The 12,761-nt window shown below is 46.5% G+C and overlaps 1 protein-coding gene across 1 annotated transcript; it reads right to left on the bottom strand.

Annotated features, from left to right (window-relative positions):
* Positions 1–6,838: 6,838 nt before the first annotated feature.
* LOC119277635 (coronatine-insensitive protein homolog 1a) lies at positions 6,839–10,499 on the bottom strand. The gene is made up of 3 exons (XM_037558919.1): positions 9,768–10,499; positions 8,005–8,479; positions 6,839–7,921 (listed from the first exon to the last, which is right to left on the bottom strand). Exons 1-3 carry the CDS (start codon positions 10,265–10,267, stop codon positions 7,112–7,114), a joined length of 1,785 nt encoding a protein of 594 aa, XP_037414816.1. The 5' UTR covers positions 10,268–10,499; the 3' UTR covers positions 6,839–7,111.
* Between the last annotated feature and the right edge of the window lie 2,262 nt (positions 10,500–12,761).

Here is a 12,761-nt window from a genome sequence, read left to right as displayed (position 1 = left end):
CTGAAAAGGACTAAGGATATGTTTCTCGTATATGGAGGTGACAAAGAGCTAGTCGTAAACGGTTACGTCGATGCAAGCTTTGACACTGTTCCGGACGATTCTAAATCGCAAACCGGATACGTGTTTTTATTAAACGGTGGAGCTGTAAGTTGGTGCAGTTCTAAACAAAGCGTCGTAGCGGGATCTACATGTGAAGCGGAGTACATAGCTGCTTCGGAAGCAGCAGCAAATGAAGGAGTCTGGATGAAAGAGTTCATTTCCGATCTAGGTGTCATACCTAGTGCATCGGGACCAATGAAGATCTTCTGTGACAATACTGGTGCAATTGCCTTGGCAAAGGAATCCAGATTTCACAAGAGGACCAAGCACATCAAGAGACGCTTCAATTCCATTCGGGACCAAGTCCAAGTGGGAGACATAGAGATTTGCAAGATACATACGGATCTGAATATTGCAGACCCGTTGACTAAGCCTCTCTCACGAGCAAAACATGATCAGCACCAAGACTCCATGGGTGTTAGAATCATTACTATGTAATCTAGATTATTGACTCTAGTGCAAGTGGGAGACTGAAGGAAATATGCCCTAGAGGCAATAATAAAGTTATTATTTTATTTCCTCATATCATGATAAATGTTTGTTATTCATGCTAGAATTGTATTAACCGGAAACATGATACATGTGTGAATACATAGACAAACATATAGTCACTAGTATGCCTCTACTTAACTAGCTCATTAATCAAAGATGGTTATGTTTCCTAACCATAGACATGTGTTGTCATTTGATTAATGGGATCACATCATTAGGATAATGATGTGATTGACATGACCCATTCCGTTAGCCTAGCACTTGATCGTTTAGTATATTGCTATTGCTTTCTTCATGACTTATACAAAGTTCCTGCAACTATGAGATTGTGCAACTCCCGTTTACCGGAAGAACACTTTGTGTGCTACCAAACATCACAACGTAACTGGGTGATTATAAAGGTGCTCTACAGGTGTTTCCGAAGGTACATGTTGGGTTGGCATAAATCGAGATTAGGTTTTCTCACTCCGATTGTCAGAGAGGTATCTCTGGGCCCTCTCGGTAATACTCATCACCTAAGCCTTGCAAGCATTATAACTAATGAGTTAGTTATAAGATGATGTGTTACAGAACGAGTAAAGAGACTTGCCGGTAACGAGATTGAACTAGGTATTGGATACCGACGATCAAATCTCGGGCAAGTAACATACCGATGACAAAGGGAACAACATATGTTGTTATGCGGTTTGACCGATAAAGATCTTCATAGAATATGTAGGAACCAATATGGGCATCTAGGTCCCGCTATTGGTTATTGACCGAGAATGGTTCTAGGTCATGTCTACATAGTTCTCGAACCCGTAGGGTCCGCACGCTTAACGTTACGATGACAGTTTTATTATGAGTTTATAAGTTTTGATGTATCGAAGTTTGTTCGGAGTCCCGGATGTGATCACGGACATGACGAGGAGTCTCGAAATGGTCGAGACATAAAGATTGATATATTGGAAGCCTATGTTTGGACATCGGAAAGGTTCCGGGTGAAATTGGGATTTTACCGGAACACCGGGGGGTTACCGGAACCCTCCCGGGGGTTAATGGGCCTTAGTGGGCCATGAGGGAGAAGAGGAGGGCCGGCCAGGGCAGGCCGCGCGCCCCCTCCCCCCCTAGTCCGAATAGGACAAGGAAGGGGGGGCGGCGCCCCCCTTTCCTCTTTCCCCTCCCCCCTTTCCTTCTCCACCAAGGCAAGAGGGGGGAGTCCTACTCCCGATGGGAGTAGGACTCCTCCAGGCGCACCCCAAGGGGGCCGGCTGCACCTTCCCCTCCCTCCTTTATATACGGGGGCAAGGGGGCACCCCATAACACAGAAGTTGATCTACGGATCGTTCCTTAGCCGTGTGCGGTGCCCCCCTCCACCATATTCCACCTCGGTCATATCGTCGCGGAGTTTAGGCGAAGCCCTGCGCCGGTAGAGCATCATCACCGTCACCACGCCGTCGTGCTGATGGAACTCATCCCCGAAGCTGAACGTGTGCTGAACTCGGAGGTGCCGTACGTTCAGTACTTGGATCGGTCGGATCGTGAAGCCGTACGACTACATCAACCGCGTTGTCATAACGCTTCCGCTTACGGTCTACGAGGGTACGTGGACAACACTCTCCCCTCTCGTTGCTATGCCATCACCATGATCTTGCGTGTACGTAGGAATTTTTTTGAAATTACTACGTTCCCCAACATGCCCCTCTCCTCATCTTGGTATTTATCATCATTCTATAAGCGAATCTTACAGTGAAAATCTCACTTTTTTCAAAATTCTAAGCCTAAATATCAGTGATGTCTCTTATGCAAAGAGGTATCCCGATGATGGCAGGGATATCAATTGGTAAGCATATTCCTCCAGCCTCACATGAACCCATGTAGCAGATGTATGGTCAATAAGGTGTGAGACAAATTCAAGTGGGTTACCAACTCTGCGTCCATAGGGTCTCATCATTACATCCCTCGGTATCTAGTTGTCCAGCCAAATGTTAGTCATATCGTCGTTACCTATTCTTCTTATAAGACCTTGTTTCAATATGTCCTATCCTTCAACTATTGATCTCATTATTTGGCTTGGGTGATTTCCAAACTCGGCATTAAGAATTGAACCATTAGGGAAATAGACACTAAGCAGAATTCTCGCGCTTAGTGATTCAAGAGTTTGCAAGATCCTCCATGCCTGTTTAGCTGACAGTGCTAGGTTGAATAACTCAAAATCCTCCCATACTCTTTGGTTGTGTCATTGCTTCCCACGATACCTAGCTAGGTTGGCACTTCCCATCTTTACTTCCCCACCAGAATTTCCTTATCAAAGTGTTCAAATGTTCGCATAGTCCTCTAGGTAATTTGAAGCAAGACATGGAAAAAACAGGAACTACTTGTGCAACTTCTTTAAACAAAACTTCTTTACCTGCAGAAGATATTGTTTTCTCGATCCACCCTTGTACTTTGCTCCACAACTAATCTTTCACATACTTGAAGGTCCCATTTTTAGGACCCCAGCTCAAATGGCATGCCCAAGTATTTTGCACTCAGAGATTCATTTGGTACCTGCAATAGAAGCTTCACCTCTTCCCTTACATTATCCAGACATCCTTTACTAAAGAGGATAGAAGATTTATCATGATTGACTCGTTGTCCTGAAGCCTGGCAATATGTGGTCAACAACTGCTCATTTATTATCCCAGCACTAGCCCTGAAAAATAGCAGGCTGTCATCTGCGAATAATAAACGGTTAGCTGGCGGCGCTAAAAGAGCTACCTGAACGCCATTCAGGTGGATGACTCGTCAATTGATTTTAAAAGGCATGAAAGGCCCTCTACTGCTATCAAGAAAAAGATAAGGGGATATTGTGTCTCCGTGTCGAATCACATGAGTTGGTTTGGATTTCTGCAATCTTTTAGCAGTTAACAACACTGAAAAATTGACAGTTCTCACCATGCTCATCAGAATGTTAACCCACTCTCCGTGAATCCCAACGTCAGCATAATTGCTTGCAAATAGTCCCACTCGACTCTATCATATGCTTTCATCATATCCAACTTCAGGGCACAATATCTATTTTTCTTGCCTTTTTTCTTTTCATGAGATGAGGCCTCATTGGCTGATATTATGTTGTTAGTAATAAGTCTACCTGGGACAAAAGCTGACTGTTACTCTGAGATGATGTCAGGTAGCACCAATTTTAGCCTAATGGATATGACCTTGGAAGCAATATTATACAGTACATTGCACAAAGATATAGGCATGAGTTGTGACAATAAAGTGGGGTTTTTTTACCTTTGGTATAAGAACCAAAATAGTATCATTGATGCTTTTTGCAGACTCGGTCCCCTCAATGATGTGAAGGACTGCCTGAGTGACATATGTGCCACAAACCTCCCAGTGGCACTGGAAAAAATGTGCAAGGAACCCATCTGATCCCGACGCCTTTGTCGGGAACATCTGGCAGAGTGCCACTTGGACTTCCTCTTACGTATATGTTGCATTTAATAATTCATTCATGGTTAGATTAACTTTAGTTGGAACCACATTCAAAACTTTGTCCATGTCATGCACCCCTTTGGAAGAATAGAACTCACCTTAAAAATAAGTAGTCAACTCCTCCATATCACCTACACCTTTGTTGCTAATCTCTTTAGTGAACTAACTAGCTCCGTAAAAAAGGACCGGGAGCACTAGCGACCAGGAGGGACTCGCGACTCGATCTAGTGCCGCCACCGGATCCTTCCTCTGTCGCCATCTCACCCGATCCTATCCCCGCTCTTGTGTGGCTCCACCACACCGCACCGGGGCATCCCTGCTTCCCTCCTCTGGTCCCCGCCACCATTCACCTCTCCGCCGCCGCCAGCGACGACGCCAGTGCAAAGCCCAAGTGGCTCGGCGGTAGCGGCCTTCTTCTCGCACGTCAACTGCTCAAGATTGTTGCAGCGGTTCCGATCTTGATCTCCTCAGTGGTGATGGTGGACAACGACGGCTGGAGTGTGGCGGCGGGTCTGTAGCCGTAGTAGTGGCGGCCATGTTGCAGCCGCTCAACCTTTGGTTCGGCTTCGTATCACGGTGGCGCTCTTGGTCTTGATCTGCATCACACGGGCGCCCAAGGTGGCGACCATGGGCTTAGCGGTGGTGGTCATCTCCTCCATCGGAGGTGGTCGGATCTCAAGATCTGTCATCTAGTCCCGGCTGCGAGTCGGGGAGACATAGTTACGAGTGAAAACCGAGACTACGGCGGGCGATGGCAGCGTTCTGCGTCTTTACCTTGATGAAGGCATCATCGTGTAACTACTGTCGACCCACTCGTGCTGCTTCGGGGAAACCCTAGGATCCAGTCTTCCAGATCAGATGATGGCGGCACTGTGGTGTCGTTTCTCTCTTGGGAGGATGGTTTATGGAGCAGCACTGGAAGACAAAGGCAGGAGATGGACCGGTTTCGTGTTGCACGGAGCTTCGGTGAAGATGTCAAGTCATGCTTGGCCGATAGGTGCTACGTTGTGTCATGCTTGTTCGGTAGGTGCTACACATGACAGATCTTTCAGAGACTTCAAGTTGTGTCGACTGGTGGTACTTGGCTTGGCGTCATGGTGCTGCGGCGTATTGGTGGGGACCGCGACGGGCTCAGCAGTTTGCATGCAGGGAGGTGGTGACGTTGGGTGCCGCGGTGGCGTCGACGGATGGTCAGACTAGCAAGGATGATGCATATCTCTTTCTTAAAGATGGGTCAACGGTTCGATGATGATGGCGGCTTCTAAAACATGTGTTGTGGTGTACGCTTTAGGTTTGCTGCACGAGTTGTAGGTTCCGATACGTTATGCGGATGGATCGGCGACGACACCGGTTTTAGATATGGGAAGTAAAAACACTCCACACAGGGACGAAGCTGTTTGGTAGGCATTGGGGTCAATTGACCCCAACGAAATCAGGAAATGCTTCATTAAATTAGTACTAAACACTATCTATTTATTGAAGATGACCCCACTGCCATAGACTTGACCCCAGCAAACATTTTTTCTAGCTTCATTCCTGACTCCACATTATCGAGTTTGTAGGTGTGAGTGGTGGCTCGGGGTGGCTCGATGTATATTTTTGTCAGATATTTGTTGAATAATTAATAAAGATAGTTGTATGCATCGATTAATGCAGAGCCCAGGGGTTTTAACCTCCTTTCTAAAAAAAGTACATCCTTCGTTAAACAGCTATCTAGAAATTGGAAAGTTCCTAGCAGACCTAGCTAAAAGATGCTTTAAGTTTCATGCGATGCTATCCAAACAGTAAATGCACACAACTAAACAGATCAATTCCATCCCGAGCGAGCCCGATTGATCTGTGCGGGCAATTTGCTTGCTTTAAACCACGAGCAGGTTTTTGGACTGTTACTTAGTAGGAGATACCCTATGTCGACCGCTTCTTCGCATAGCTCATTCGCTCAGCAAAAGCTGACAGAAACAAATCATTTTTCTTCACCTGGCAGCTAATAAGCGGCAGGCCTCAAATCTAGTACTACGCTTCTTGTTTGCTAGTCTAACAACCCCTCACCAACCAGGTGGATTTTATACTGCATTTTTGTCTGCGTATTACGCAACGTTGTCGCGTTCCTGGTGAGGCAGCACGAATTCCGGGGAGCTCGGCCACTTGTTCCATCATTCGGTAGCCGCCGGGACTACGTACTCAATCCACGTAGCAGAGCTCCGTTGAAATATATTGGCCGACTCTTTCAACGGTTTGAATTTTTACATAAATTGGTTAAAGCATGAATTCTCAAACAGTTTGATAAATTGGTTAAAGCATGAATTCAATATGACATCGAAACCTAATGTTGAAATATACTCCCTCCGTTCCAAAATAGATATTCAACTTTGTACTAAAGTTAGTACTCCCTCCGTCTCAAAATTTTTGTCTTAAATTTGTCTACATATGGATGTATCTATTCACATTTTAGTGTTAGATACATCCGTATCTATATAAGTCTAAGACAAGAATTTTGGGACGGAGTGAGTATAAAATTGGGTCATCTATTTTAAAACGGAGGGAGTATTTACATGTCTTTCTTCATCAGTTCGAACTTTTGGACGAATGAATGAAAGAAACTCCGATTCTCCATTGCGAAAGGGAAACGATAGTATAGTGCAGTGGTTTTAGGTTCGAGCTTTTGGACGAATGAATGAAAGAAACTCCGATTCTCCATTGCGAAAGGGAAACGATAGTATAGTGCAGTGGTTTTAGGCAGAAGCAAAACCAGCAACCGACCAAGATTTCAGATAAGTCTCAACTCTCAGGATCAAAGCACGGAGCAACTTTAGCATACAACTTCCCAGGATTACATACATAGTAGTACAAGCGACAACAGCAACTTATTGCACTACACCTCAGCTACAGCACTACAGTAGCACTAGCTTATTAGGGCACCAAAGCAGCTAGCTAATGCTCTACATCCATACAAATTACTACCATATTCGGACACGATCGTTGCCCAAGGGACGAGGGGCAATAAGGTAGAGTACCTACGTACACACAACTTGATGTAGTACACTGTATTTACAATCAATCATGCAGCTGGATGCAACGGGGTCACCCAGTCAGGGCAGTCCTGCCTCTGCCCAGCAAGGGAGTAGTAGGCAAGAACCTGGGCCTGCTTATCCACGCAGGGTTCTCCTTCAAGCGTCATGCGGAACAAGCCCTCGGGGCTGGGGGGCGTGAACTCGATGTTCCAGAATCGCCTCGCCATGAGCAGGAGCTCGAGGCCTGCTGGAGAGGCTTTGTAGCCTTGCACCCATATGTACCTGAGCGAGGGCATGTGGAGCACCGCGAGGGACAGGGCTTGCTCGCTGAAGCAGCAGCTCCGAAGCTCAAGCTTCCGCAGGTTGGTGCATCCTATCGCAAAGCGGATCAACCCGTGGTCAGATTCACCGACGTTGCCCAGCAGCATGTACTGAATGTTGCCGCTGTACTGCCCGATGTAGTCGAGGCCTATGTCTGAGAGCCCTCCAGGTCTCAGGTAGAGAGCAAATCTCCGGAGCTTGGTGCAACTCCTTAACAGAGCACGAACACCGTTGTCGAGTGGCAGATCAGTTACCTGCTTTTGTCTGTCGAGCAGGACAAGCCGGAAGTCGTAGAGATTTTTGCAGAAGGTCCCAATGGATTCAAGAGCACCGTTGGTGATATCAGATACATAGGCAGCTATGTACTCCAGGTCTCGGCAACCAACAGCTACCGCTGTCAGGCCTAACTGAGAAACTCCTCCTTGCTCTTCTTGTAGACCTGGATCATCATCCCCTCGCTCAATTCGAAGTCTTCGTAGCTTCTTGCATGTATCGCCGACAACCTCCAGCCCTCTGTCTCCTATCACATTCCTCACCTGTTGACAGAATCTACTGTCAGTAAAAATGAGAGTACGACAAATTTCACACCCCCAAAATACAAGAGTACGAGAAACATTACCTCAAGAACAAATAGGTTCGGGCATTTTGAGATAAGCTGGCAATGATCCTCAGTGGTGAGGAAAGTGTACTGCAAGTCCAGCTTCTTTAATGAAGCAGAAAAGGGGAAGATAACAGGCATCTCATTTTTCCCCATGAACGTAAGCCCCAAGAAGCATACTCTTGGTGGAAACTTGACTTTTTCATACTTTGTTAGCTCTCCTACCTCATTGAACGATCCTCCAGCAAAATCTTGCAATGCATTGGCTGCTTCGAAAAAACCAATCAGGTCTGAAAGGTCACACTCACTGATCTTTAAAGAAAGTAATGATTTGCAGTTCTTTGCTAGAAGCTCCAGATCAGCCGGCACCACTTTGAGCTCAGTCATGTAGAAGTTCAGTGTCACAAGAACAGAATTGTTGACAGCAAGTTCATGAAGCCATTCACCACCTTCGTCAGTAATCACGCATTCTTCAAGAAATAATGTTCTTAAGGATCTGCCAAGATAATTTAGAATAGCATGTTACTGCAGTGATAGCACGCAATCATGCAGTGACAGTAAAATCACTTTGAATTAATGTACCACAGTCGAATGTCTTGCTAAAGGAGCACAAAAATAGTTGTAAGCTAAGGAAGAATGGAAAGTGAGATGAAAAGTGGATTACTGGTGAACCAGGAAACCTATAAAGACACGTCTCAAACTTCATGAACATGCCCCGATGTCCCCATGTTCTGTCCCCTTTCATTAATAGTGGGGCAGCGGAACAGCCATTGAAGTCAAGTCAGTTTTTTTTTCAATTCACGGTTGCATACGAGGCATTTCCAGGCACAAAGGAGGACACTGTACATGCATTTTTACCTAAAGCACTACAGATCCTTTGTAGCATGCTAACCTTTAGTCTCCCAGCTCCATATGTGAACTAGACAAGCTCACACAAATCATACTTGCATTCTAAGGGAAAATAATTTCCCTCACACAACTTCGTAGTTGCAGAATTCAGACAAAGCAAAGTTAACACGGACACATGGAAAGGCTTCTGCCAAAAGAGTAAAAAGGAAGGACAAGATGATGCTCGAAAACCGATATGACGGTATGACATAGTGCCACACTAATCTGAACATGATAGAATTGACTGGTAACAGAAACCACCAACTTGCAACATTATTTTGGTTCAAAATACGTCCCATAGGGGCGGATGTAGTCTTGTTCAAGTCCAATCAAAGTAGTACGATAGCACTCCTGGGGAAGATAGATCACCTGACTGGTGCAACCTCAAATTATAGTTTGCTTAAGCCTGACTTGGTTGGGACTTGTGAGCTGTTGTGAGTCAATATTACAAACTAGAGACCGGATCGGTCATGTGCTGGACAGAAACGACAGGTAAACCATAGAACTACACCAAATCTCATATATCTCCCTTCGGCAGTCATTTGCTTATACTGCTCATATCAATTTGTCGTAGAAAACTAGTGTCACGATGTATCATGGCGCCCAAACAAAGTGTGTGGAAGCTAACTCGACACCTTCCCTCACATGACCGTATTTGTTACAGCTCATGATAGAGCAAACAAATATCTAATTATAGAAACTAGCACTTAACTCATCCTTATCCAGTATATACTCCATTTGGCGAAACCAACCAACACACAGACCAGATCAATCCTCATTCATCAATGAGCAGATCAACCGTCACAATTACTGGAACTCACCACCACAAATCAACAGGCAAGAGGGCAAAAAAAAAAGAGGTGCACGGACGCAGGTGAGTAGAGCTGCTGGACTACCTGCAGGAGCGGGCGACGAGGCGGAGCGCGTCGGTGGAGAAGCCGGAGCACTTGTCGAGCTTGAGCTCTTGCAGCATGTGGCCGCGGGAGCGGATGAGCGTGGCGACGTCGTCGTCGGTGACGGTCATGCGTCGCAGGTGGAGCGCCTTGAGGCACTCGAGCGGCGCGGCGAGCCGTGCGACCCAGGGCGCGGCGTAGGCGCCCCAGTCGTCGGAGATGAGGCCGTACATGGCGGCGCGCGGCCTGCCCTTGAGGGCCAGCGACTCGAGGCGCGGGAAGCGGGCGAGGAGGCGCGAGGGGTCGGCGGCGTAGCAGAAGGCGACGGTGACGTGCTTGCGGGTGAGCGCGTCGATGCGGTGCCAGCGGCGGCAGACGAGCGAGGCGGCCTCCCGGTCGCGCGGGGCGTCGACGTAGCCCATGACGAGGTGCAGCGCCTCGTCGGGCACGCCGAAGCTGAGCGCGCGGCTGAGCCGCCGCGGCTCCGGCACCTCCCCGCCCATCGGGCCGGATCGGATCGGCTAGCGGCCGCCGCGCGGGAGATCTGGGCCGAGCCCGGCGGGGGGCGGGGGCATGGAGGTGGAGACGGAGACGGAGATTCCTCCTCCCTCCCACCCTTTCTGCTACGGGTGTGGGCTTTGCGGGAGGACGGGAGAAGTGAAGGGAAGGAAATTATTGGAGGGAGAAGGGAGGGATAGGAGCAGGGGAGGACGTGACTTGGGGAGGCAGCAGCTTTTACCTGCGCGGCTCGTCCCGTCCCGTCTGGTGGTGCCGCGCCACGTACGCCCCGCCGGTGGACGAGAGCGATAAATGGCCTCGCCCACCGGGTACAGCCAGCACGGTACCAGTCTACGAGTACGGGCAGCTCCGCTCTGCTCCCTAGCACTGTACGTGCCGCGGCTCAACGCTCATCAGCGTGCCGCCGCCGACGATCACGTACGCCATTTTCACACGATTATTGATTATTGATTTGATTTCACTTGCGCCGGACTTGGGGAGCTGAAAAGACAGTGTTGGCCCAGCGGCTACTTAGTCATCATGTTTAGCGGCAAGTGGATTTATACAACTAGTGGATAAAACACCCTCGATCTTGTGCAAGATCGCGTTGCATAGGCTTGTGGTTGTGGGGTGCATTATTGCGTGCTTGCTCGTTTTGGCTGCCTGCCCATCGGCCTTTTTCTGTATGGGGGTATCTTATTCACTGGGCCACAAAATTGCTCGAAGTATCTACACGGAAATTGGATGTGGCCAGTGTATGCAGAGATTAGCTCCCCCCAAAGAAAAGCTGAGGTTAGCTGGGCATGCAGCCATGCACATGCACAGATAAAGCAGCGACAATCATAAAAGATGGCAGATGTTAACATGGTGTGTGCCAAACTGCCAATACACCAGAATGTCATCTCTACTCCTAAAGAGGACTTAGGAGTTGGTAGTTTTTCTTCACCGGTTTATTATCGTCTGAATTTTCCGCCTTAACTCCCACCAACCACTGGCACTGAATTTTTCTCTCTTCCATTAAAAATCAAATCTCATTAAAGTGGGAAATTTTGTTCCGTGCTTGCTTTGGCAAGCGCTGATTCAATTCAATCACGTAAATAATAGGTAATTAAGAATTTAGAAATGGCATATATATGTAAGATGACCTTCCTAAAAGACATACAGACGTAAGATTATTCTCAATAACCTTCCAAAACAAAGTTAAATATTTCTCTACAACAAATCGCTAATCCTACGCCCATTTACTATTATTATTATCTCTACTAATTTTTTTGCGGGTATCATTATCTCTACTATTGATTGACAATCACAATTTTCTAATACGGAGTACAACAAAAATAACATATATTTTTTCTTGTGGGCGTACTCATCCGCGCGTCCCTGCGGAGGGACGTCGTGCATGGCACCATGGAGGATGCCGTGGTCGGGCCTAACACCAGCGCGATGCTCGAGAATGCCAGGGGGTGGAGCACAGAGTCGAGGACGTCGGTTGGCGGAAGGCGGTCCGTCGGACCGACAAACTGCCCTTTGCCTCTAGGGGAATCTTTTTCACTGGGCCACAAAATTGCTCAAAATATCTACATGAAAATTGGATGAAGCTAGTCTACGCAGAGCTAGGATTAACTCCTCTAAAAGAAAAGCTAAGGTTAGCTGGGAATGCACATATAAAGCATACACATTCATAAAAGTTGACCGATATCAGCATGACCTGTGCCAATACACTGCAACAGGGCTTCATTGCAAATCTTGTTCGCATGGTCCCCTTGCCCTTGTCTTTGTAATGTTTTTCTGATTGAAAAACATGGGTTGTTTCCTGAAAATTTTCTTGCAGCCAATAAAGTGAGCGAAGCTCAAGATCAGGGTGTGAAAAGTGGCTTGCGCTCAGCTCGTAAGGATCTCGGGCTAATTTTGAGCTAAATAACATGATTTTTTTTTAATAACCTAGGGCAATTTTTTCAAACAAGATAGGCCATAACACAACATAAGAGACCACTATCAAAATATTATTCATATCAAAATGATGCTAATTTTTTTAAGAAATCAATATAGTTTGACTTATTCTCTCTCGACTGAAGCCCAGTACTCCCTCCATTTCTTTTTAGTCTGCATATAAGGTTTGGTCAAAGTCAATCTTTGCATAGTTTGACTATCTTTATGTTAAAAAATATCAACATTCACAATATGAAATCAACATTTTTAGATGCACCATGAATTGTATTTTCATATTATATAGTTTAAGTATGTAGATGTTCATATTTTTTAATATAAATTTGGTCAAACTTTGTGTAGTTTGACTTTGACCAAAACTTATACGCGGAGTAAAAAGAAACGGAGGGAGTATTTAATAGCAACAGATCATGGATGAACTAGGAATACAAGAAAATGAAGGTTTGTCTCCTCTCAAACTTTGACAAAAAAGCACGATATTTGACACACGACTGATCATGTACGCTATTGGAGACTTCGAGCTAGCGAGGAAATGGACCTAGTTTTACCCCC

Source organism: Triticum dicoccoides, chromosome 3B, assembly GCF_002162155.2.
Source record: "Triticum dicoccoides isolate Atlit2015 ecotype Zavitan chromosome 3B, WEW_v2.0, whole genome shotgun sequence".
Classification (NCBI taxonomy): Eukaryota; Viridiplantae; Streptophyta; class Magnoliopsida; order Poales; family Poaceae; genus Triticum; species Triticum dicoccoides.
This window is presented reverse-complemented; position numbering and strand designations above follow the sequence as displayed.

Excerpts from the sequence above, each read along its gene's own strand:
- LOC119277635 (XM_037558919.1), bottom strand. The coding sequence starts at position 10,267 with ATGGGCGGGGAGGTGCCGGAGCCGCGGCGGCTCAGCCGCGCGCTCAGC. Across the intron at positions 8,480-9,767 it reads CTCGTCGCCCGCTCCTGCAG|ATCCTTAAGAACATTATTTC; the intron begins GTAGTCCAGCAG and ends TTATCTTGGCAG. Across the intron at positions 7,922-8,004 it reads CGAACCTATTTGTTCTTGAG|GTGAGGAATGTGATAGGAGA; the intron begins GTAATGTTTCTC and ends TTCTGTCAACAG.